At 40.7% G+C, this 25,758-nt stretch overlaps 1 protein-coding gene across 1 annotated transcript in view; it reads left to right on the plus strand.

Annotated features, from left to right (window-relative positions):
* LOC102500920 (albumin superfamily member 1) overlaps positions 1-25,758 on the plus strand; it is a 44,926-nt gene that overhangs the window by 8,849 nt on the left and 10,319 nt on the right. The window contains exons 4-12 of the mRNA XM_006142978.2: positions 4-170; positions 1,489-1,621; positions 4,875-4,972; positions 7,119-7,248; positions 14,965-15,176; positions 16,855-16,987; positions 19,283-19,380; positions 23,584-23,722; positions 25,420-25,646. Coding sequence (XP_006143040.1) covers positions 4-170; positions 1,489-1,621; positions 4,875-4,972; positions 7,119-7,248; positions 14,965-15,176; positions 16,855-16,987; positions 19,283-19,380; positions 23,584-23,722; positions 25,420-25,646 — 1,337 coding nt within the window. The remainder of the gene's footprint in view (positions 1-3; positions 171-1,488; positions 1,622-4,874; positions 4,973-7,118; positions 7,249-14,964; positions 15,177-16,854; positions 16,988-19,282; positions 19,381-23,583; positions 23,723-25,419; positions 25,647-25,758) is intronic.

The following is a 25,758-nucleotide window of genomic DNA, read 5'->3' on the forward strand; positions in this document are numbered from 1 at the left end:
CAGGCCATCACAAAGCTGCCCTACCCATACCAGCCTGGGTGCAGCATCAATGTGATGTCTGAAGGAAGAGGCAGTCAAGGACTCAGGTCTCCTGTGAACTCACTCCTGTGCATAGCTGCAGTCCTAGCTCTGTGGCCTCCATCTGGGGGCCGCTTTGTAGGGGAACTTCAGTAGGAACTTTCCTCAGACACCTCTGCTGAGGCTTCCTTATTAGGGGTTGAAGAGGATACCTTCTGACTCAGTACTTAGGACTTGTTCACTCCCAGCCCTTCCTTTCTACAACTATTTCCCTTGCTCTAGAGTCCATAAAACTGCAGAAGCCAGTTTCTTGGGGGGAGTGGGGTGGTCTTTCAGAACTATGCCGACCCCATGTCTATGCTGATCTCCTAATCCTTGGCTGGTTCCATGGGGAAAACGGGACAGAAAGGAGGTGGCACTTTCTCTCGTTTAGCCTCATGCTTATACCACCCCAGTAAGTGTAAGGCCTTACTGTTGCTTTCACTTTGACTTCTTGCCTCAGCTGGTTACTATGAAACCTGGTGGCTCAGCTCTTTCCAGCTCAGCTCAGCTCAGCTCAGCTGAGTTCAGTTCCGGACAGTTCTCTACTAATGGTTAACTCAGGAGTCCAAGGCATTTCTATCCAGGAGCTCTTCCACCTGGAGCACTTTTCCAGCATCACTGTGAAACAGAAAGAGAATAGGGAATTGTAAAAATAATAATAATAATAATAATTAATGGCCAAGTCTAGGAAACTAGAAAAGTAGTCTTTTTGTTCACATAGGAAGAGAAAATAGATTTGTGTGAGCATAGTGAATTTCTGTCTATAATATCAACTCCTGTTGTGTACGTTGGTGTATATGTGGTTGTGTTTTGAACAAGCTTGGCAGATTACTGTGAGGAGGTAAGATATGGATGAGAGGCAGGCCTGATGCCCAGCTTCTGTACTGAGCCTGAGGAATGGATTAAAGAAGGGAACAAAGAGTGAGGATTTGATAACACACCAACATATCGAATGAGACTTATATTGGAGGCCAATGGCATTGACCTGTCTGGCTCAGAAAGAACTTCTAGATGACCTTGAGAGGCTGACCTCCACCCACCAATAACTCTATATTTAATTCCTTTGCACCAACTGTACAAGCCTGTATTTACAATTCAGCCTAAACTATTGGACTTTGTACTTCCCACTCCCTATGAAAAAGGGAATGACTTTAATTACTGTTTCCTCCCACCCCACCAGCCCAGAAGGTGTAGTTTGGTCACATTATGGACACTCAGGAAATGTCTGACCAACCTCATGGTGATCTGTCCTAGTGAACACTTGATGCCTTCATGTATGGCCCTACCTCATCTTCATCACCATGAAGTTCAAGGATTCATGCCAACAAGACTGAATAAATCCTAAATGTTTAAGAAATAGTTTCAGTATATTACAAATTATATTCCTCATATTCCAAATTATACAACTTTGTGTTTGTCAAATTACAGGTATAATTATGAAACTTCTAGAAGGCATCCATTCTTGTACGGGCCCACTATCCTGACCACGTCTGCCTGCTATGAAGCTGCTATTCAGTCATGTTGCCAAAAAGAAAATAAGACTGAATGCCTCCAGATAAAGGTATAATATTCGTATGTCGACTATTACTTGTTATGCAAAATGTGGACTGTGGATGACACCATATGTCAGCTTGTAGCTTGTTAGAAATGCAGAATCTGGGGTCCAGCAAGTGGCATAATGGTTAGGGCACTGGATTCCCTCACTGTCTAAGGTGATTCAAGTCCTGGACCCAGTGGCTTGAAACACACTGGATGCGCATGCATGCATGTTCGAAATCCCGAGAGGAGAGTGGAGAAGGGATTGCATCATGGCAATCTTGCTTAGGGAGACTTCTCGTGTTCTATCTCTTTGTCTCTGGCTCTCTAGTGAGTGCACATGCCCTATAGCAATAACAACAAAACTCTAAAAAAAAAAATAAAACAAAAAAAAAAAAAAAAGAAAAACCAACCCTTGCAGAATCTGAATCTCTTCTCCAGACCTACTAAGTAGACGTTGTGTTGACAAGTGTCCAGACAATTCATATAGTCATTAACACTTGAGAAGCCTGGTGGAGCATAGATGTTACTCATAATAGGTACATAATGTTCTAGTTGCTACTGCGGCATTATAAATTTAGTGACTTAAAATAATAGTCATTTAATCACTCTTGAGTTCTGAGTCAGTAATTCAAGAAGGGCTCACCTGAAGGATGTATCTGGCTCCCGTTCTGTCACGTGGTTACAGTCAGGCAGTGGCTGAACGTGGACTCTGGGGAGCCTGAAACACCTGGGCACTGCTCCAAATATCTCTTTCTTCATGTGAGATCAATCCCAGGGCCTCTCCATGCAGTGTCTTCCTGGGCTACTCTGGGCTTCCTCACAGCATGCTAACCTGAGGGCACGTGGACTGCTTGCTTGTGGCCAAAGACTTCAAGGAGTGTCCCAGTGGATATAGCAAAAATTGCAAGAGCTTTTCTGACTTAGCCTAGGAAGTCACTTTCACTGTGCTCTACTGCATGAAATACTGTCAAACCTCACTGACTTGAAGGGGACAGTATGTGTACCTTATTTCTTAATGTAACAGTTGTCCAAGTCTCATTACAGGAGGAATATGGGGCAGGAGATATTACTGTAGCCACCTTTGGAAAATGTAATGTGACACAATTTAACCATGGACGCTTTTCTCCTTTATTGGATAGATGTAAATCCAATTCTAGTTCCAGGATCAAAGTACTCTTCCCTGCTTATTAAAGTTTCTATTAATAAATAACCACACAAGATAACTATCTTTATCATTTGGATTTTACAAAAGTCATGCTGAAAATGAGCAGTATTTTTGGTAACTATTTGGATGACTTTCTCAAGGCTAACCAGAGTGCCATTTATTTGTTGCCACTTTCTTTGATCTTCTCGGTGAGAAATGATCTCTTTTCCTCTAAACCCCATTAGAATTTTATCTATTTATCTTATTGATTGCCTTGCCATCTACCAGAAATGAAAGAACATATCTAAAGAGTTTCTGGTATATGCTGAGTAAGTACTCAAAGATTGTACCCACTTTCATTAAATGTATTTATATATATTTTGTATTCCCTTTTCCATTCTTTCCTTGGTGAATTCCCATTCCTTCAGAGGCAAGTTTGGAATCTCTAAGCAGAATAGTCATTTTTTTTCCTTTTGGTTAGTATTAATTAAAAATTAAAAAGGAGGGGCCAGCAGGTGGCACGAAGGTTAAGGTAGCTGGACCCCACGTGGCCAACTGTGTGGTTCGGGTGCTGTACCTGGAGGCTTGAAAAACACTCCCAGTGTGTGTGTGTGTGTATGTGTGTGTGTGTGTGTGTGTGCGCGTGCGCATGTCCAAAATCTCAAGATGGGAATGGAGGAGAAGGGGTTACCACATAGCCATTCCTGCCTGGTGGGTGATTTCTCACTGTCCCTCTCTCTATCTCTATTACCAGAGAATATGATCTCTGAATTAAGATCTCAGAAATTTTCTTGTAAGGAGGAAGAGAAGCTTGCATGTATTTGAATTCAAATAACTATAGTACAACAAAGTAAGGATAATAGTAATAGTAGTGATTCATAATGAATTATATTATATAATTAACTTGCACTTACAAATACTTATTAAATAGAATTGTTGCTATCATTGTTATTATTATTCCACTTTAGCAGTTTGAATATTGCCTCTGCATACATTTTCTAACTTGTTTTTGAAACTATCACTTGACGATGCAGTTATCCATAGACTAATACATGATCAATATAATATTGTAAATGAAAATACAGATTTGTTATGAAATTTAAAAATATTACTTATATTTATACCACACAGAAATACCAATTTTGGTAGATTTTATTTCCTTTTTTCTTTTCTTTTTTTTTGAGAAGCTTTTGCTGTACGGTGCAAGTGCTCGCCAGACAGAGAGAAACAGAGAGACAGAAAGTGAGAAATCACCCCCCGGGGGATGGCCACACTGCAATCCCTTCTTTTCCATTCTCCTCTTGGGATCTTGGGCATGCACACAAACATGCCTGGCATGAGTTTAAGCCACTGGGTCCGGGACTCTAACCGCGGTCGACTAGTGACATAGCCATTATGCTAACTACTGGTCCCTATTGCCTTTTATTAACTTTTTCTATTCATAGATTTTTATTTTATACATGATTGTGATCTTAGTGAATACATAGTTTTGGTTAGTGATGTAAACATAGTAGGTTTTTAATTAGAAGTATAAATCTTCTCCAAAATAATGTGTCATTATTTATTAAATTAATCACCCTGCAGTTAAACCATCTTATTTGCATCTATAATCTTGCTATCTTAAAAAAATGCATGTAGATCTTTTTACACAATTATATTTGTATTTATTTAGAAAAAAATATATATGCATGATGGAATGTCAAATGTATGAGCATCAGGGGTGGGGGAGTCCATTAATATATACTGTACAACTGGGACATACATTTTCAATAAGCAGTATGATCCATATACAAGATGACAAGTTTAGTAACTTGTATAGAAGCAAAATGCAATTGTAAGACATTATTGAAATTTACTTTGGTGGCTCTCTGGATTTTCGTTTTCTCATTTTCTTGTTCTCATTTTTGTTCCAAAAGTTTGAGGTTATAGAATAAGTGTTCTCTGGTAAATGAGCTATTATTCTATAAAAGAACCATGTGATGTGTTTACATTGTAGCCTCTTTTAAGCAATTTAGTAGATTCCAGTTTTGAGGAGATACACAATTTTTGCTTTTCTTTCCTCTACTGATGGTGAGATCAGCTTTTCTGTTACTATGAAATTTCTTTGATGAGTTGTTTTTTCTAATTATAGCTTGCACCCATCAGAAAATACATCAGAGGAATATCTTTGAGACATTATCATTTATGTGAAATTGGGAATAACTTCAGCCACAAAGTAGCAAAAGCAGTGTAAGTAACATCGCGACTAGTGACACTTCCTTTCTTCCTTCCTTCTTTCCTTCCTTCCTTCCTCCCTTCCTTCCTTCCTTTCTTTTCTTTCTTTCTTACTTTCTTTTTTTTTTTTTTTTGAGAGATTTTTGCTATAGGGCACACATGTGCTCATCAGAGACGTGAAGAGAGACGGAAAGACAAAAAGCGAGAAATCAACCCCCAGGAGGAATGGCCATGCCACAATCTCTTCTCTTTTATTCTCCTCTCTGGACTTTGGGCATGTATGCACACATGCCCAGCATGAGTTTCAAGTCGCTAGGTCTGAAATGTCGTCGACCACGTGTGAGTTCAGTTTCTTAACCACTATGCCACCTGCTTGGCTTCTAAGTAACCTATTTCGTTTTCTTTTCTTTCTTCTTTTTCCTTTCTCTCTCTCTCTCTCTCTCTCTCTCTCTCTCTTTTCAGAGAGTTTTACTCTAAGGTGTGTGCACGCAAGTGAGAAATTACCCCCCAGCAATTTAGCAGAAAATTTTCTAATCTTCTACTACAGCCCCAGGGGGGCTGGTCACTCTGCAATCCCTTCTCCTCCATTCTCCTCTTGGGATTTTGGGCATGCTAGCACACACACTTGGTGTGAGTTTCAAGCCACTGGATTCAAGGCTTGAATTGTGGTTGACCACGTGGGAGTTCAGCGACATAACCATTATGCTGTCTACTGGTTCCCATTTGTGGACTTGGTTGCTGCTGGGTCATCACTTCTGGTTACACCCATTTAAAAATCATTGATCCCTCATATAACAACTGCTGATAGGAATGCGACTCATTTCTCTACACATTTGTTACTTGGCTGTTCAGATAGAGCACAGGGCTGTGGATGAAACTGCACGGTCCTCAGCTGCCTGGACCCATTACCCCCCGCCTCTACTCCTTCCATCCACTCAAATCCTTTGGTCTCTTTCTTAGTGTGCAAAAGATTCTGGGAACTCAGATGCAGGCCCTTACTGAATTTTTCTTCATGGTAAAGGCTGGAAGACAAAAGGTATTCTTTTCTCTGGAAGGGTAGGAACAATTTTGGCCCCAGCACACATAAAACGAGAAAAGTCAGTGGTGCTTGTGGGAGTGGGGATGGATGTGAACTTGGTGTTCCTGACCAACCTTTCCTGGCTGGTCCAGATTATGTTTTGTTCAACTTTATCTCTGAAGAAGTGCATCTTTGGCTCCAGTTTTGGACAATTGGAGATTCTCAGAAGCTCAGTTTGGGGCCAACAGGTGGCATGGTGTTTAAGGCAGCTGGATTCCTACATGACCAACCACTGTTCAGGTCCTGGACCTGGTGGCTTGAAAAATCACTCTGGGTGCATGTGATTGCATGTCCAAAATCCCAAGAGGTGAATGGAAGAGAAAAAGGATTGTGGTGTGGCCATTCCCCGCCCCCCCCCAGGGGGGGTGATTTCTCACTTTTCCTCTCTCTGTATCTTTCTATCTTTCTCCTCTCTGGTGAGCACATGTGCCCTATGGCAAAAACTTATAATAAAGAAGCCCAGTTCTCCATGCAGAACAGGACCAATCTCCTTCAGAGAAATGTCAAGAATACGACTTAGTTTCAACGGAAGCCAGGAACACCCAAGGCAAAGCGTTAATGGCACAAAGAGGTGTGGTATTATCTGTTGAAGATATTTCATAATTTTATCAACAGTACTAGGGAGAAATGTTCACCTGTTGAAATATCCATTTTGTAAGACAAATAATAATGTGATTGAATGTATGGAAGAAAATGAAATGAAAAAAATAAAAGGAAAAAAAAATGTCTTTATAGTGAAGACATTTACGTGAAAGTCTGGTCAGATACATTTCCCAGGCTGGCTGGTTTCCCAGTCCTTTGTCTATCTAAGCAGCACAACTTCTTTAAGCAATCATTAAATAATGGATAGAAATCAGTTGTATTTTTATGTGATTATGAAATAACTCGTGCTCATTTTGTGGCTTAGAGCTTTGCATGGCTGTGGGTACTCCCGTAAGAAAAAGAATGAGTTTGCATTATCCCATCTTCTCCCTGCGTTTGCAAATGTGTTTCCATTCTTTTGATTATTCAGTGAACGAGGACTAAGTTGAAAAGGGACTGGACTCAAAATACTCTTTAAAATGTCCTTATTTTCCTTTTAAGGGAACTAGTTCTGCTGACTAAAAAACAACCGAAAGCTGACTTTTCTGAAATCGCCAAACTGACCACAGACACTAAAAATCTGCATCAGATCTGTTGTGATGGAAACGCAGTAGCATGTGCTCTGGGCAGGGTAAGAGCCTCTCTGTTCTCTTCTTTTATTATTTTTTTTAAGGCTTTTGCCATAGGGCGCATGCACTCACTGAGGAGAGACAGAGAGGGAGAGAGAGAGAGAGAGAGAGAGAGAGAGGAGAGTGAGAAATCACCCCCGGGGGAATGGCCACACCACAAGCTCTTCTCCTCTGTTCTCTTCCTGGGATTTTGGGCATGCACACACACAGGCCCAGTGTGATTACAAGTCACTGGGTCCAGGATTTGTATGAGGGTCCTGTGTGGGAGTCCAGTTCTTTAACTATGTCCCCTGCTGACTCTGATCCTCTCTGTTCTTAAAACTCACTTCAGCCATTTAAAAACTGATCATTCCTTTATCTTATTATTTGCTTATTTAGTTATTTATTTTTATTACCAGAAGGCATGTGTGCAATGGGGCCTGTTCACACTGCCATCTCTTCTGAGACAGGCACACATACGTACCTGGTGTTTTCAAGCTGCTGCAGCTGGGATTCTAACTGTGGCTGGTCACGTGTGCTCCAGTTCCCTATGAGCAGCACTTAATGGCTGTGCTGAGTTGGCTCTTAAACTCGTTCTTCTTAAATAAACGTGGCAGGGGTAAATAATGAATCTAAAAAAGGAACGATTGTTTCTCAGTATTATCTGTAGAATAGAGTCCCTTTCCTCTCTTCTCAGCTCATAAACACTTTTTTCTTCCTCTCTCCCTCCTCCCCTCCCTTCTTTCTTTCTCTTTTCTCACTTTACTTCTCTGACCTTAAGTCTTTGGAATGGGTCTCTACTTTCCTTCTAAATTGGGATCGTATGTTGTATTCATCTTTGAGTCTTGCACAATCCTGGAATTGCTATCTGCATCCCAGGCCACACCAGCCTGGCGGGAAGGAGAAGCCATCACAGACAAGGATGTGGCACTGAGGGGCACAGGGCACAGGACGCGGGGGCAGGGACAGCACTGAGTCAACTGCTCCATACCCAAATGTAAAGTTCCAGAACCCAGAGCAGGAGGAAGAAAATTGAACTGTCCAAACAGACACAAGGCTGTGTAGTATGTCACAAATTGTGTTGCAATTCATTACATAAGCTTGGAAATGGAATGATTTTCACTCAGGATTAAACAGAAAACAGAAACAAAGGAAGACTAATAGCACAATTTCATGGAGAGATCCACCTCTATGAGCAAGGACCCCTGCCCCCAACCATTTTAATCTCATTATACAACAGATTAAGGGATGTAGGTAACTATAGCAATCAAAATGGAAAAACCACTGAATAGAACATTTGGCGGAATCCCTGGGATCCTAAGCTTTCCAATCGCTGTTTTGCTGGACAGAGTCCGGATGAGATCACAGCCGCCCCTGGCCAGCCATTGCAGTCCATATCCTGGGTCAGTGTGGCATTCAGCGCTACCACTTAGCAAAGATAGCCGCTGCCCCTGCCCATTCCATTCTGGAGAGAGTTATGGAAAGTTTTCCTTGAATTGCCATTTTTTTTTTTTTTGGAGAGTATTTTTGCTATAGAGCATGTGTTCTCGCCAGAAAGACAGAGAGAGACAGAGAAACAGGAAGTGAGAAATCACCCCTCATGGGGGATGACCATGCAGCCACAATCCCTTCTCCTCCATTCTCCTCTCAGGTTGTCTTTTTTTCTTTTCTTTTCTTCCCTTCTTCTTCTTCTTCTTCTTCTTCTTCTTCTTCTTCTTCTTCTTCTTCTTCTTCTTCTTCTTCTTCTTCTTCTTCTTCTCTTTTTGTTTTTAATGGCAAGAGTCTCAGCACAGGTAGGAACATATCTCACATAGTCAGGAGTACTAGCTCTTCAGACAGGCTGTCAGAATCCTATTTGCATGACCATTAGATGAATTCTGGGAAAGGTGAAGGAAATTTTTGAGGCCTTACAGAATCCATCCTAAGCAAAACAAGAACATCGCAAAATCTATGAAACCTCTTAAGGCAAACTGTATCGATATTAAACTAGGAACTCCAAAATTGTTTCAAAGCATTTCACCTTTCTGTGCCTCAATTTCTTAATCTACAAAATGAGCAAGAAAATAACATTCACTTCCTAATAATATTTACTGTAATGTGGACTATGGAAAGAATGCAGAACATGGTAAAATTAGTTCATTTATGTCTAACATTCATGAATAATATTAAATAACTATAGGTTGTTGGGTTAATCCTGTCTTGGTCTAAACTGCAATGGAAAATGGTTTAGGATTATTGGCGTGACAAAGATAATGTTTATGTATTCAAGGAATTTTAATTCTATTTATAGGTTTTCTTTTCTTTAGTTTTGAGGGCTCTTGTGCTCATTAGAGATAGAGAGAAATAGAAAGTGAGAAATCATTCTCCAAAGTGGGTTGGCCATGCTGCAATCCCTTCTCCTCCATTCTTCTCTCTAACTTTTGGCATCCATGCACATGTGCCTGGCATGTTTTTCAAGTGGTTGGATCTAGGACTCAAACTTCACAGTGGACCAGGTGGATTCCGACCACCTTAATCTTTGTGCCACCTGTTGCCCCAGATTTTTCTTTTTCTTTTTTTAAATTAGGATGAATTCTGGGTGCATGTGCATCCATGCCCAAAATCTCAAAAGGAGACTGGAGGAGAAGAGATTGCATCATGGCTATTCTTCCTAGAGAGTGACTTCTCACTTTCTGTCTGTCTGTCTGTCTGTCTCTGGCAGGCACATGCACCTTATAGCACAAATCTCTCTCTTAAAAAAATTAGGTGGATTCTAACATTATTAAGTTTCTTTCATAATTTTGGGATGATGATTTGGTTTTAATTCTTTGACTTATTCATTGGAGAATTTTATTAAGTGATTGCTTAATTATTAACCATCTTCACATTCCTTAAGTCAATCTCATTTTACTGTATCTCTGGACTTCAGATATATCTCGATATATATTCAAAACTATACATGTACATTTAGACTTCTAACTTTTTTTGGTGCATATTTTAGTAGGTTTTGGTATTCATCTATGCTAGCTTCCAAAAAATGAATTAGAATTTTTCCTTTTGAATTCTCTGAAACAAAGTATACAGTATTGAGATCCTCTGTTTTACGAAGGTTTGAAATAGCTTATCTTGAAACAGCGGTTAAGATGAAGACAAAGAAATCTGTAGCAGCTTTTTCCTTTTTTTTTTGCTGTGGGTCATTTTTTATTATGTATTTGTTTTAGAGATTTTTGCTATAGGGCATGTGTGCTTCCTGGAGAGACAGAGAAAGACAGAGAGAGAGAGAGAGAAAAAAATGAGAAATCACTTCCTGGGAGATGGCTATGCTGCAATCCCTTCTCCTTCAGGAGAAGGAGGGATTTGGGACATACACGCATGACGCAGGTCTAAGACTTGCAGTCAACCCTGTGGGAGCCTAGCACCTTAACCACTACCCCACCCGCTGGCCTTACTGTAGGTCAGTTGTAACGTTTTCTCAGTTAATCATCAGTATTCATGGATATTGTACTTTGAAATTCACCTACTTTCCAAAGTTTATTTGTAATGCCCAAAATCAATACTCACAGCACTTTTGATTATTCACATAAGCAAGCTTGTGCATACTCAAAGCAACAACAACAAAAAAACCTTTGCTGCTTGATACACACATTCTCAAACTAGGCAGTGCTCCACCTTCTTATTTAAGTAAGCACTTATGTGTAAATAAGTGTCCTTTCTGTGGCTTATTTAATAACACATTTCTTCCATTCCTTTTGTTGTTGCTGTTGTTGTTGGTGGTGGTGGTGGTGGTGATTTTACTGTTTAAAATGACTCCCGAGTGTAGTAGAGTAGTGATGAGGTGCTGGCTAGGGTTCGTAAGCAGAAGAAAGCCCTGATGTGACTTACTGAGAAGTCTGGGTACAAAGTAATCTGTGTTCCTGCAGAAGGCACTGAGCTGTTGGCTGTGAGCTCAGTGGTAATGAACTGACCCTATACATTACGGCAGGAGTCTTTAAAGAGACCTGCGCATAGAGCAAGATGATGTCTTGATGGGCCAAAAAAAGTGTGGTGGCCAGAGACTCACGAGGACCCTGTGTTTCTTTTAAGGGTGATGATTCATTATTCAATAATTCAGTGTGTATAACTACGGTTAATAGTGAGAATTGACTGAACTTACCTGTTATCAGGTTTTGTAATACACATTTTTCTAAAGTATCCTGTGTTCACATTATATCATTTAGGAATATAGAGTACTATAGAATACATAGGGTGCTATGTATGTCTCTCACTGGAGAGACAGAGAGAAGAAAAGTGGAAAATCGCTCCCCAGGGGGGATGGCCACACTGCAATTCCTTGTCCTCCGTGCTCCTCGTAGGATTTTGGGCACACACGCACATGTATCCGGTGTGATTTATAAACGGTCAGATCCAGGACTCAAGTCGAAGAATCAGTCATGTGGGATTCAGCTGCCTTAACCTCTATGCCTTCTGCTCTCCCTAGAACAAGTATATTTTAATGGATTTTTAAAATATTAAGTGACATAAATTAATATAATTTTTGGGGAGAGTTTTATTTATTTATTTATTTTTTTGCTGTAGGGCACATGCGCTCACCAGACAGACAGAGAGAGACAGAGAGACAGAAAGCGAGAAATCACCCCCCAGGGGGGATGGTCATGCTGCAATCCCTTCTCCTTCAGTCTCCTCTCGGGATCTTGGGAACGCACATGTGCCCGGTGTGAGTTTTAAGCCACAGGGTCCGGGATGCGAACCGTGGTCGACTACATGGGAGTCCAGCAACACAGCCATTACGCTAACTGCTGGTCCCCTAAATTAATATAATTTAACATTCTGTGGTATAAGCCAATCTATATAATTCAGCTTTACATGCTGAAGTTCCCTGTTCCTCTTTGACTTCATGACACTGTAGGACATGTATAATACTTTCAAGTTTTCTGTGTGGCAAGTACTGATTCTAAGCATTTTCTTTTTATTACACTAGCACTTTTATAGCATTTCCTCTAGACTGGGCTCTGTTGTTTATTCTTAACAAATATAATTCATTTACTTGCTACAACCTTAGGATGTAAATATTATTTTCATCCTCATTTTATAGATTTGGAAATTTGAAGTATAAAAAGGCATAGGGACTTGTCTAGAGTCACACAGCTAAAAAGTAGCAAAGTCAGGATTTGAACTCAGGAAGTCTGACTTTAGAGCTTCATTTGTCAACCATTCTATTATTTAATTTTCCAAAAACAACCACATAGATGTTTTCTGGAAGATAATAAAGGAGGGAAAAGTTTTTCATCTTGGAACATCAGTATTGTTATAATTTCTTCCATAGGCCCCCATACCTGCCCCAGAACTTTTAAAAAATGGATATTTTGGATACATCTGTTTGTGGCCTTTTCCTTTTTTACTTCACACATTGGGTAGTCATCTAGCAAAGATGGCCTCTTCCATGGCCTAGAGCAGCGGCTGACCTTGAACTACATTTTCTACCTATTTTGAAATTAGGTTGGTTCACCTGACCGAGTTCTGCTCAGCGTGATTTATGCTGTTTCTAGATCTGGCCTATAAAAATCTGCTGGGCTCTCCTACACCACCACCTAATCCAAGGCTGGGTTTCAACTCCGACGGCAGTATTGAGAGCCATAGGTTGAAGACGACTCTGTCTCCCAGCCTGGTTTCTGGAGCTGCCGCCTGGAGGAGATATACCTTTGCTCCTCCATAGGAGTTCCCTGAGAGAAGATTAATTCGATTCTGTTCAGCTTCTGAGCACATGCTGGTAGCTTAGCTAGTGTACACACTCTCCCTTATCAGTCTCAGCCTGACCCCGTAATGTAGTTTCAGTTTATTGCTCTCAAATTCAAACCTTCATCCCGTTTTTCTTTTATGAGCCCTCATTTTTTTTTTCCCCAAGTTTTTGCCGTAAGTTGTGTGTGTGCTTCTTTACTCCCCTTCTCAGATGGACCTGGTGTGATTTTCAAGCTGCCAGGTCTGGGACTTGAACCGCAGTCAGCCATGGGAGTGGGAGTCTAAAACCTCAGCTACCACGCCACCTGCTGGCCCCATATGAGCCCTAAATTGATACCAATTACTTAAAGAAAATCTGCATGCAGATGCCTTGTAGATGCCTTAATTCATTTTAAACCTTGAATTCAGTTAATTTCTTACCTTTTTTTTTAGCCAACCTCCTCAAACCTGTTCTTTTCTCTTAAATATCAATTTTATTGAACTGTACTACCATCAACCCAGTCTCCTCTTTCATCCTAGATTATTTTCCCTCACACCTATTTGCTTGCTGCACAATTATTGTTTATTAAAATCTTTTCAGTTCTACTTTCTGTAGCTCTTAAGTTCAAAAAATTTGGTTCAAATCTAAATTTTCAATTAGATTTTCTCAATAACCTTCAAATAATCTAAATGCCACTTCAAAAAATGTCATGCTTTCTTACGTCTAAGATTCTTTATATGTGAAAATGAATAACCATAGAATACTCTTCCTCTTCACCTGTTTCAAGTTAGCTTCTATTTGTCCTTCAAGATTCAAATTATTCAAGATTTTTTTTCTCTTATTTTTTTTTTCCATAGAGCAGACGTGTTCACTGGAGAGAGACAGAGAGAGAGGAAAAGTAGGAAATCATCCCCCTGGAGGGATGGCCATGCCACAACCCCTTCTCTTCCATTCTCCTCAGGATTCTGGGCATGCATACACATGTACCTGGGATGTTTTTCAAGCCACCAGGTCCAGGACTTGAATCGCACAAAGCCTACATTTGCATATGGCAACAGGGCTGGCGCTGAACAGTAGCTGCCAACTTTTAGCTCCACAAAGCAACTCCTCACTATAGTTTGGGAGACTGGAACCACGGTCAGTCATGTGGATGCAGCTCCTTAACTACCAGGCCAACTGCAGGCCCCTCATTCAAGGTTTCCTGTTCGTTTCTTTTAAAGTAATTATTTAATAATTTTATTTATTATTATTATTTTAAAAAATTGCTACGAGACATGTGTGTTCCCCAGAAAGAGAGAGGGAGAGAGAGAGAGAGAGAGAGAGAGAGAGAGCGAGCGAGCGAGCCAGAGAGAGTGAGAAGACAAGTCACTAGGCTTGGAACTCGAACTACAGTAGACCACTTGGGAGTTGCCTTAACCACCAGGCCACTTGCTGACCCTTCATTCAAGGTCTTTACTGTGACCTTCATCCAGTCTTAATTTCCCATTTCTCTTTTTTTTTCCAAAGCATCATATGTGTACTTCTCTCACAATTTTTATTATGATGTTTTATGATGATGAGCGTTTAGTTATTTCATTCCCCAACTGGATCGTGAATTCCTAAATGTAGAGATTAGCTTATTCACACACACACACGAGTAAAATGTGAGTGTGATGCTAATAGTGCATATTGCAAATTAACGAGTTGTCATGTGGTTCATAGAGAAAGCACTTCTTACACTGGGGCCTCACAACAGCAACGGCAATGACGATGAAAAGACAATAAAACTCTTCGTTTGTATTTTGTTGGGCTAAACAGGGAAAGAAATAACATAGTCTGTCTCCCTCTATGTTTTTAAAGACATATTAAAAGGTCAAATAGAGAAATTTTTCTTATTAAAGTAAATCACTATGAATGATTTTTTTGGTCTCTGTTTGCCAAGATTAAAGCAATATAAGATGTCAAGTTTTTCCTGTTGTTTTTTTTTCCCCCTACTAATAACAATAAAAACAAAAAGTTCAGAATGAGGTCATGAAAAATAACTGCTCCCTTTTCCATTTTATAGGCTCAGCTTATGAGCTACATCTGCTCTAACCAGGCTATGCTATCCAGCAAGATCACCCAGTGCTGCGAGCAGCCAGCGCCCTTCCGCGGGGAGTGCATTATCAACTCAGAGAACGACAGACCTGCCCTTTCTTCCCTGCCACTCAGCAGGTTTACAGAAGACCCGTTTGTGTGCAAACACTTTGCCGACAAGGAAGATGACTTCCTGCAGGAGTAATACAGCTTTTTGTAAAATTTAGTGACAGGTTATATGCACTTAGGAATCATCGGAGTGACTAAGAGCGAACGATAAGAAGGAGGAGTTGCTTTGTGGAACCCAATGTTGGCAGCTACTGCTTGGTGCCAGCCATGTTGCTATACGGGAATGCAGGCTTTGGGTGGTTGGGTCCACTGTATTTTGAGAGGAGTTAGAAATCCCTTTTAATTTTAGATGTTGACAACTAATACAGGAATTTTTAAAAAGCACAGTGAGGGTCAAGTGTTTGCAAGTTGTACTCCAAGAAACTGAAATGAGCGAAAGCTTCAGACTGGCCTATCTGGTCAGCTTTTTAATTCTGGTTAACTTAACGTCTATTATCAAAGCCACAGTGAAATCTTAGAGTGGGGGATTAACACCACTGGTGTCCATTTAGAAGCATATATTAATTTGTATACAAGGCAATCTGACTTCACTGTGTATAATAACATTAAGACAATATTGCCTTGGGATTGAAATACTTCCAGTCACTTCGTTAAGCATTTTTAGAACAATTAAATTCCACCAAAAACGAACATTCGTGTTTCCCTCAAAATTCTTTGTAAAATGGCCTTAGTTCTATCTCCTACTACGTTTGATTCTGGCTAATAAGAGTAAGTGCTCTAGCAGAACCCACTGATTACAAATCCCTGAACTTGGATTTGGCACTGAAGAGTGGACAGGCACACCTTCCTACTGGAAAACGCATGGTCCTGTCAGAGGAAGACTTGAGTTCCTATACCAGCTGTGACTTGCTGGAGTTGTGGAATGTAGGTCAGGCCACTTGATTGTCCCGGGCTTTTGTGTTTCAACTGTACATTGAAGCAGTTGGACAAGAGGCCTTCAAAAATCTTGTCTATAATTCTACTATTCCTTCAAAATTATTCTAGAGTCCAAATTTCTCTTGCAGCTTAGCAATGTTAAGTTAGGTCATATTAATCACACTTGAAGGTTCACTTGAAAAAGGAGGGAAGGTGGTGATTCAATACCTTGTCAGTTACTTTCTTAGGAAAAAAATACTTATAAAATTCATACTTTGATGCTCAAAGATCAAACTGTATTCTTACCCAAACACTTGAAATTAATTTCTAGTAAAAGTAAGTAGAGACTGAGCCAGAAATGATAGTTAATCAGGATGTTTTAGGTTCAAATTGTGGATTTGCTGTTCATTATTGTGTTACTCCAGAAAATTAGAATTTTTTAAAAAAATTGGTTTCTTTATCTCAAAATGTAGACACTAAACCCTCTGTCAGCTTTCCAAGATTCCCAAATGCCTAAAAGTCACTTGAAATTTTTATAGTCATGGTACCAGCAGATGGTGTAATGGTTACATCGCTGGATTCCCATGTAGTTGACCATGGTTGAAGTCCTGGACCTGGCGTCTTAAAACTCACCCTGGGTGCTTGTGTGTGCATTCCCAAGATCCCAGGAAGAGAATGGAGGAGATGGGATCATGGCATGACCATTTCCCCTGGGGGTGTGTGATTTCTCTCTTTCTGGCTCTCTCTCTCTCTACTGAACTCATGTGCCCTATAGCAAATAATCTCTAAAAAAAATTCATAGTCATAATGGGGTTTTGATAAAACAAACAAAAAAAAACCAAAAAAAAATCTGGCTTCTGAATTTGCTTTTTGTTTACCTTTGAATTTGATACAGGTTTCTTTATGAATATTCAAGAAGACATCCAGAATTGGCAGTTACAGTGATTTTAAGAGTGGAGGAAGCATATAAAAAGGAATTGGAAAATTGCTGTAAATTAGAAAACCCTCTGGAATGCTATAGTCATGGGGTAAACTCTTTTTTTTATTATTAAAAACTGTTTCTCATAAGCGATTACATAGAAAACTCCAGTGCTGTGAGCACAACATACATTTGTGGGACGATGATGCACGTTCTTGCTAACTGCAAGCACTAGGCAGGAAATCAAATTTCTTTCTAAACCAAAGGCCACATTATCAGACCTGAGCAACTCTTACAGAGATTGTTTTATGAACTTCTGCAACCTCTCTTTTTTTTTCTTTAATTTTGCCAATTGGTGATTGTGCTTGCCAGAGAGAGACAGAGGGAGAGAGAGGGAGGGAGGGAGGGAGAGAGAGAGAAATGAGAAAGTATCCCCTCCCCATGGGGAATGGTCACACTGCAATTCCTTCTCCATTTCTTCCTTCTTTCAGGATTTTGGCCATGCATGCCTGATGTGTTTCTCAAGTTGCCGGGTCTGGGACTTGAACTACTCAGTCAGCCATGTGGGATCCAGCCCCCTTAACCCCCACACCACGGGGTGGTTCTGCAAACTTTCTTTTAGAGCAAATGTTGCTTTTGCTTGGCACAGTAGCAGGTAGCATGAATATAGAGGCTATTAGCTGTGGGAGGGTCTGCCAGTTCACCAATAAGTCCTGGAAACAGTCTCTGTTTGAGTCCACGAGTCATACTGTTCCCAGGCATGAGTTGTTCATTTGTTATTGAAAGCCAGTTGGCCTAATAAGCCTCTGATGATCAGCCATCCATGGGTTCCTGTGAGCCAGGGTGGGTGTTATTCTAATCAATGGCTTACTCACAGAGGGCTGGGGAAGAGCCTGGAGAGTGAGGATGCAGAGCCAAGGCATCTTTTATCCAGTCTGGGCTCAAGCAGCTACTTGAGCATCTTTCATCTCCCAGAATGAAGGATAGGAGGGAGATTTAATCTCCTGTAGGAGGGCACCCTCCCATAGCACCACCGTTAGGTGTCCACAATAATCACTGTGATAATAGCACCACACAGGGGTGGATACTTGGAGTGTACAAAGCAGCGTTACAATCTCCTATTTGAGTCTTACAACAACCTGGAAAGATAGAGGTAGTGCCAGAATTACCGAGTACAGTTTTTGTTTGTTTGTTTTTAGAGAGAGGTTTTTTTTTTTTTTTTTTTTTTTTTTTTTTTTTTTTTTTGCTATCGGGGTGTGTGCACTCACTGGAGAGACAGAAAGTGAGAAGTCACTTTCCAGGTGGGGTGGCCACACCACAATTCCCTCTCCTCCTTCCACCTCTTGGGATTTTCGGCATTTTCGGCACACACACGTACACATCTGGCCTGAGTTTTAAACCACCAGGTCTGGGACTCAAACCACCGTCGAGTATGTGGGAGTCCAGCGATGTAATCATCATGCTATCTGCTGGTCCTACTAAGTACATTTTTTGAGTGTATTGAGCTTCAGAAGTTTCAAGTGACTTATATAATGTCCAATAGGCAGTAAGAACAGAAGAATTAAGAGTAAATTCCAGGAGAGAAACTGTTTGTTGATAAAATCTGACAAAATTGTCACTTTAAGAACCACTGCTTCTGGGACTAGCAGATGGAGTAATGGTTACATTGTTGGACTCCCACACAGCTGACCATGGTTTGAGTCCCAAACCTGGTGGCTTGAACCTCATGCTGGGTGCATGTGCGTGCATGCCCCGAATCCCTAGAGGACAGTAGAGGAGAAGGAATTGCACTGTGGCCATCCCCCTAGGTCACTGATATCTTCCCACTGGGTTCTTATTTTTGTATTTTTGTGACCAAGGTCTCTTTAAGTTTGCCTTTAGCACTGAACATTTCATTTGGTTCACGTCAATGTGTATTTGTGGAATGCTTTACTATTTCACAGCTGTGTGTATTTTTATTAAACCAGGACTTGTTAATATGTATCTGTATCTCTATGCCTATATTTATATCCCCATATGTGGGCCATTTATGTAAAAAGCCTACATTACTAAATTACTGATATGCACACCCACGGCTCCAATCAAATTTGCATCAATAAACTACTTCTAAGGTTCTCTTTCTTGGCTTGACGAGTGATTTGCCTCGTGCTTGTAAAATTTTCCATTAAAGCTCACAAATAAGTTTGATCACAAAAAACTGAATATCAATCTTGTTGTCCCACTTTTTTCCCCACACGTACACGCTAGTTCCTCTTTTATCAAAACATGATTTTCAAGATTTCCAAACTCACTAAGTAAATAAAGGCCTGGGTGTAGAAAAACAGCTATATTAATTATAGAGCATGGTTATGCAATCTTACTTCCAGATGTATTGTTGCAACAATAAACACTGATTATTTTTCAGGAAGACATGTTCCAAACGGTGGTGCGTGAAGGCCGTGACCGTGTAAAACATCACTGTGATTTACGTGAGAAGTTAGGAGACAGTGACTTCCACGACAGGTATGCCTGTGAAATATTGTTCTTGTGCTTGCTAATGAGGGTTAGTTCATTCCTAATGCTGAGAGTTGCTAAGAGTTTACATCCAACTTTAAAAATCTCAGGGGCTGAGGAAAAAAGTCAGTTCTGAATTGATCTAGCTCTCTGGGTCGGCGAATGGCCTGGCGGTTCAGGCAGCTGGATGCCACGTGCCTACTGGGCAGTCTGTGTCTTGGACCCGGCAGCTTGAAAAAGCATGCTGGATGCATGTGTGTGTGTGTGTGTGTGTGTGTGTGTGTGCATGCCCCAAATCCTGAAAGGAGAAATGGAGGAGGGATTGTGATGCGACTATCCCCCATGGGGGTACTTTCTCGCTTTCCCTCTCTTACTTCCTCCTATCTCTCTCCCGCCCTTTCTCTTTCTCCCTGTTTCTCTCCAGAGAGTGAGCACTTGTTACCTCTAGCATATTAAAAAAGAAAAGAAAAGAATGACTCTAGTTTTCTTTGCCTTGTTAAGCAGATGTATACTTAACCTTGAGAGCTTCCACACTGCTTTCCGGATCAGTTCCCCACATGCCAAATCTAAGCGAAGAAGTTAGTTAGGGAACAAAGTAGGTCCCAATTGCCCTCCTGCAATCCCACAGGGGCCTGCCTCTCACACCTGAACATCTAGTTTGGGGCTCTGCCTGGGATTTTGAGTCAAGGCTGTAACACAACTCTATTCTAGAGTTTCATCCTCTGAATCAAGTCAGGTTTATTTTGACTACCAAGAGTAGAGATATACCTTAGTTATTTGCCAAAGGGAGCACACATCCTTCCTCGCATGCAACGAGTCTGATACATTCCATTGCACTTCAAAGATTAAGTTCTGAAAAAAGAAATGTTTGTGTTTAGTCATCTTTAAGAACTTGCTGTAATACGAATCTATATACAAGCAAAAGATGGGGGGGGGGATTCAGTTATCCCCATAATGTAAAGCTTAAATGAAATGTTCAGAACAATGAATTCAGATGAAGGATTCTTGTTCTACAGAGACTGTGTAGCCTATTATTTTTCTTTTAGATGTATCAGTTGCTAATGTTGTGTGAGGATTAAATCTGTGGTTCTCAAGAGGTAGGGTCATCAAAGTTACCTGGAAGAATTGTCAAAACCAGACCTCAGCACCAGAGAGTTTCATTCTATAATCTGGAACAGGGCCTGAGAATCTGCATTTCTTTTTTCTTTAGGAGAGATTTTTTGCTATGGAGTGTGTGTGTGCTCGCCGGAGAGACAGAGAGACAGCTAGACAGAAAGTGAGAAATTACCCCCAGAGGGCATGGTCATGTCACTATCCATTCTCCTCCATTCTCTTGGGATTTGGGGCATGCTTGCATATGTGTCCAGCATGAGTCTTAAGCTGCCGGGTTTGGGACTCAAACCACAGATAAATACTTGGGAGTCCAGGAACATAACCATTACTCCATCTAAGATCCCTGGAATCTGATACTGCTGGTCTGGGATTCACACTCTGGAAATCATTTGATTGGGCTATTTCATTGGAAGTTATAAAAATGAAACTCTTCTCCCAACTCCATTTCTATTATACATGCAGGAATTGATTCTAATTCTTCATTGCCCTCAACATCCAGTTCTATAGAACCTTTCTCTTCCAAACCTCTCCCCATATCTTTTTATTTCCCCACCATTCTCCTTGTTCAGATCATCCTTATCTCTCACTGGATTTCTGTAGTAGGATTTTTACTGTTTCTTCCTCACTGTGCCTCTTGCCCACCTCTAATCCATTCTTTATAAAGAAGTCATAATTATCTTAAAAGCAATGTAAATCTGATTTTGTAACCAATTCCCCCACCAACTTTTCCAGCCACTCCCAACCAAGAAAACAAAATCATAATCTCTTCCCCAATTCTCCCCTTTCATCTTCACTCATTCCCTGTCACCTGGTCCATTCAGTCATTGTCAGATTTCAGCTCAGATGCCATGTTCTGTGGGGAGCCGCCTGACCTCCCTGGATGGGATTAGATGACATCCTTTGTGCCCTGTTAGGGAAATACAATTAAAACCAAAATATTCGGGCTAGTAGATGGCATAGTGGTTAAGGCACTGGACGCCCATGTGGTCGACCATAGTTTGAGTCCAGATCTGGTGGCTCGAAACTCACACCAGACATTGTGTGTGTGTGTGTGTGTGTGTGTGTGTGTGTGCCCAAAATCTTCAGAGGAAAATGGAGAAGGGATTGTGGTGTGGCCATTCTCCCGGGGGGTGTGGGGGGAGAGGCATCTTTCTGTTTTTCATTTTCTGTCTCTCTGGTGAGTGAACATGCCCTATAGCAAAAATCTCTCAAAACAACCAACCAAATAAAAACCCAAATCTTCTCCAACCCAGAGAACCTCACCACAGAGGAAGTGGAGAGTTGTAAAATAAGCATTAGACCAGAATGTAATGGGCAACACAGGTCACCTGCTAGAGATTGCAAGGCAGAAAGAAATCTCATTGCCTCATAGATAGTCAAGCAGATACAACCACGATAAACATATTTTCAATATACGTAACTATTCCTAAATGAGGAGACTTGATAGTACTTATATACATAGTTACCCTAACTTAACCCAGTAGTTAGGGTGACCATTTATGTTAGCTGAGAGGTTTTACCAGAGGAGAGAAACAAACTCTTTTTATACCTTCATGAGAGGAGTTAGTTTTTGCAATTGTCTGTCAACAAAGTTAGGCTTTTATCCTTCCACAGAAACTAGGAGATTGGGGGACCAGCAGTTGGCATAATGGCTATGTCGCTGGATTCCCATGTAGTTGACTGCAGTTCAAGTCCCCGACCCAGTGGCTTAAACTCACGCATGTGCGTGCATGCCCGAGATCCCAAGAGAATGGAGGAGAAGGGATTGCAGCATGGCCATCAGCTCTGGGGGGTGATTTCTTGCTTTCTGTTTCTCTGTCTCTCTGTCTTTCTGGTGAGCGCATGCACCCTATAGCAAAAAAAACACAAAAAAACAAAAAAACAAAAACAAAACTCCCCGACAACATCCCCCCCCCCAAAAAAAAATAAAAGAAACTGGGAGATAGAAATGCAATCTTCTTTGTTCATATTTCAAAATGATGGTTCTCAAGTCTTTAATCAAGACATTTCTTGATCATAAGATACCAAACCTGTATCTAAAGATTTATATATATTTCAAAGTAGAGAAAGCACTTAAAATTTTAAGTTGTCTAAAGTAAGAATAAAGGAAGGAAAGGTGTTCCCTTCCTTGTTTTCAACATTTTAATTTCTAATTGTCTTTCATTTTATATTAGTTCTTACTACAGCAGCAGTTTGTATTCCTTTCAGCTCGTGGAATGTACTTGTCTATCTGCCTGCTGGGTGTGAGCCCCCTGAAAAATGGGACTATTTCCTGATGATTATTGTAGTCTATATTCCTATTCACAGTAGACACACAATAAAGGTTTTTTTCTTCTTCTTTTTTATTTTTTTTTTGAGAGGTTTTCGCTATAGGGCGCGTGCACTCGCCAGACAGAGAGAGACAGAGAGACAGAAAGCGAGAAATCACCCCCCAGGGGCGATGGCCACGCCACAATCCCTTCTCCTCCATTCTCCTCTCGGGATCTTGGGCACGCATGCACATGCGCCCGGCATGAGTTTTAAGCCACTGGGTCCAGGACGCGAACCGCGGTCGACTACGTGGGAGTCCAGCGACATAGCCATTACGCTAACTGCTGGCCCCAATAAAAGTTTTTTTCAAAGAGAATTATTTATGTCATTTTATTTATTATTATTATTTTAAATTTGTTATAGGGCACATGCACTCACCAGAGAGAGACAGAGAGAGGGAAAGTGAGAAAGGAAGCCACCAGGTCCGAGGTTCGAACTGTGGTCAACCATGTGGGAGATCAACAACTCAACCTCCATGCCGCCTCCTGATCCCAACAATCAATAAAGATTTAATGGCTGGTGTATATATTTATTTCAGAAGTCACTCACTTTAAGCTTGATTTTACAGCTGTCAAAGTAGTTCTCAAGGTAACCTGGAGGAGTAGATGAAAGACGGCTCAGGGGAGAACAAAGCGCGAAGTGGGAAGAGAATCCCGGGTGTAATGAATAAGCATTGAGTCATTAGAATAAGGATGGAAGCTAGAAGGATGTCGGGCATTGAGGAGAACTGTGGGATTCATGTTTGGGCACATAGCCATCACCGGGAGTAAAAAGAAATGGTTCTTTCAGGCTCGTGGTCCTTTACACTAAGAAAGCCCCTCAACTATCTGCTCAAGAGCTGGTTTCATTCACAACGAAGATGGCAGCTATTGCCACCAAGTGTTGCCCGCTGAGTGATGAGCAGCAGTTTTTCTGCATGGAAGACTCGGTAAGCACCTCTCAGGCTCTACGTCTGCCTGTTCTTGAAAGTTCTAACCACTTACCTCTTCAGCAATCAGTTTCACTTCTGTAGACACGTTTAAGACCTGTCAATGGAGCCTCCTAATTCTCTCCGGCCAGCTCATGCCAATCGTCTTTGGAGGTAAGACTGTCGCATCCCTGACTTTGGGAACGTCAGATTCACCAGGCCTTTCCCTGGCTCTATTGCTTTGATTTTAAGTCAAGAAAAATGATTTTGCCAGCAACTTGCAAGATAATGATGATTTTAGACTAATGTATCCTTATCAAACTTACAAGCACTAAGTGTATCAGATAGAATATAGGTGTGTTTATTTACAATGAGCAGTGTCTTTCCAATGGCAGGAATAATTTGGTGCAATAACTAGGCTATACATTCAGAAGCTGGCTTAGGATGTGGGTATCGGTGCAAATGGAATCAGGGAGGAGCAAGGCTAGATTTGAGGGCTATTTCCTTGAGGTAATCAGGAAACTTGATCCACTGTTCCTTACTTGCAGTGGAAAATCTCTCTCTCTGGGGACCAGGATACTCAAGTCTGCAATCTAGTAATACAGATATTTTTTCAAGATTTATTTATTTATTTATTTATTTATTTTAATTTGACCACAGAGAGACAAAGTCAGAGAGAGAGAGAGAGAGAGAGAGAGAGAGAGAGAGAGAAAGCCGCCAGTTCCAGGACTCAAAACACGGTTGGGAATCCAGGCCCTTCAAGTATTATTTTAACACTACTGAATTGCTTATTGACAGCTTTCTCTACCCTATGTTCTTGGTAAATAGAGCATCTCCTTTACTAATACCTGATAACTTAGCAATGTTTCAGCTGCAGATGTAAAATATTTTATTCTTTATCTCTATCTTCCTTTTTTTTACATTAGCAATTTTTATTATCTAGTTATGCCTTCTGAAGAGGTCTTTTGATTAGACTTGTGTATTCCTAAATTCTGGGCCCTCCCTTTGGTTACTTCTAAAGTGAATCATAAACTCATGTGTTAAATATTGAAGCTTACTCGGTTCAATTGACTTGAAAACATAAGTGACAGGGAGTTTGGGTAGTCACTATAATAGAAGGGGCCTAGAAGAAGACTTGTAGATAGCAGCAGGATAATATTAGTGTCCCGGACACCAAGCTGGGAGGAAGGAAGAGTGACTGTTTCAAAAAGGGCTAAGAAAATAAAGGAGATAACTGAAATAGGACCCAAGGATGTTTCCTCACTTTATCCATTCAATGAATATTCATAGAACATCTACCAATGAGTGCCAAGTTCAGTCATTGGCTACAGATTTCCAGTTATAAGAAATAGAAACAAATAGGATTTAAATTTCTTAAGAACTCAAATGAATTGGTCTGAGTCAAATTAGCAGTAGCGTTGACCCGAGGCTTGATTTTAATTTAGTGGTGCATGAGAAAACTCCTGCCTCAAGTTGACACTGGCCTATAAACTGGACCAGGCAGGAACCTGAAGATGGGGGTCCATGAAAGCTCAACTTAATGATGACAGAAAGAGGGGGGAATAAGGCTGGGTACTTGCTTTTTCTCAAACAGTGAAATCTGAGTGGAACTAGCATGAACTAGTTTGAAAACATTTCATTATCATTTTATTTTCTGTGGGTTAAAAAAACATGACCATAAAGATCATAACTCTCATTTTAATTCTCTTCTGGGAAAGACAAAACTAATTGTTGGAGATTTATGCAGAAGACATGAGGCTGAGCCTATCAATGCTGGTGTGGGTCACTGCTGTAATGGCTCCTATGCCTTCAGGAAGCCATGCTTTGATGACCTGCAAGTTGATGGGACTTATGTTTCTCCGTCTTTATCTTGTGACCAAGTCATCAGTCTTAAAGAGGAATTGTGCGAAGCTCAGGAGGAGGAACTTCAAATTGAAAAGCAAAAGTAAGAACTTTTGTTTACTATTTTTTTTTAAATCACAACAAGGGAGTAGGTATAAAGAAGTTTAAGCAGGGCACAGGTATGTCTATTGCATAATGAAAAGAGCAGCTAAATG

The sequence above is a fragment of the Tupaia chinensis genome, unplaced genomic scaffold, assembly GCF_000334495.1.
Source record: "Tupaia chinensis unplaced genomic scaffold, TupChi_1.0 Scaffold000086_1, whole genome shotgun sequence".
Taxonomy (NCBI): Eukaryota; Metazoa; Chordata; class Mammalia; order Scandentia; family Tupaiidae; genus Tupaia; species Tupaia belangeri.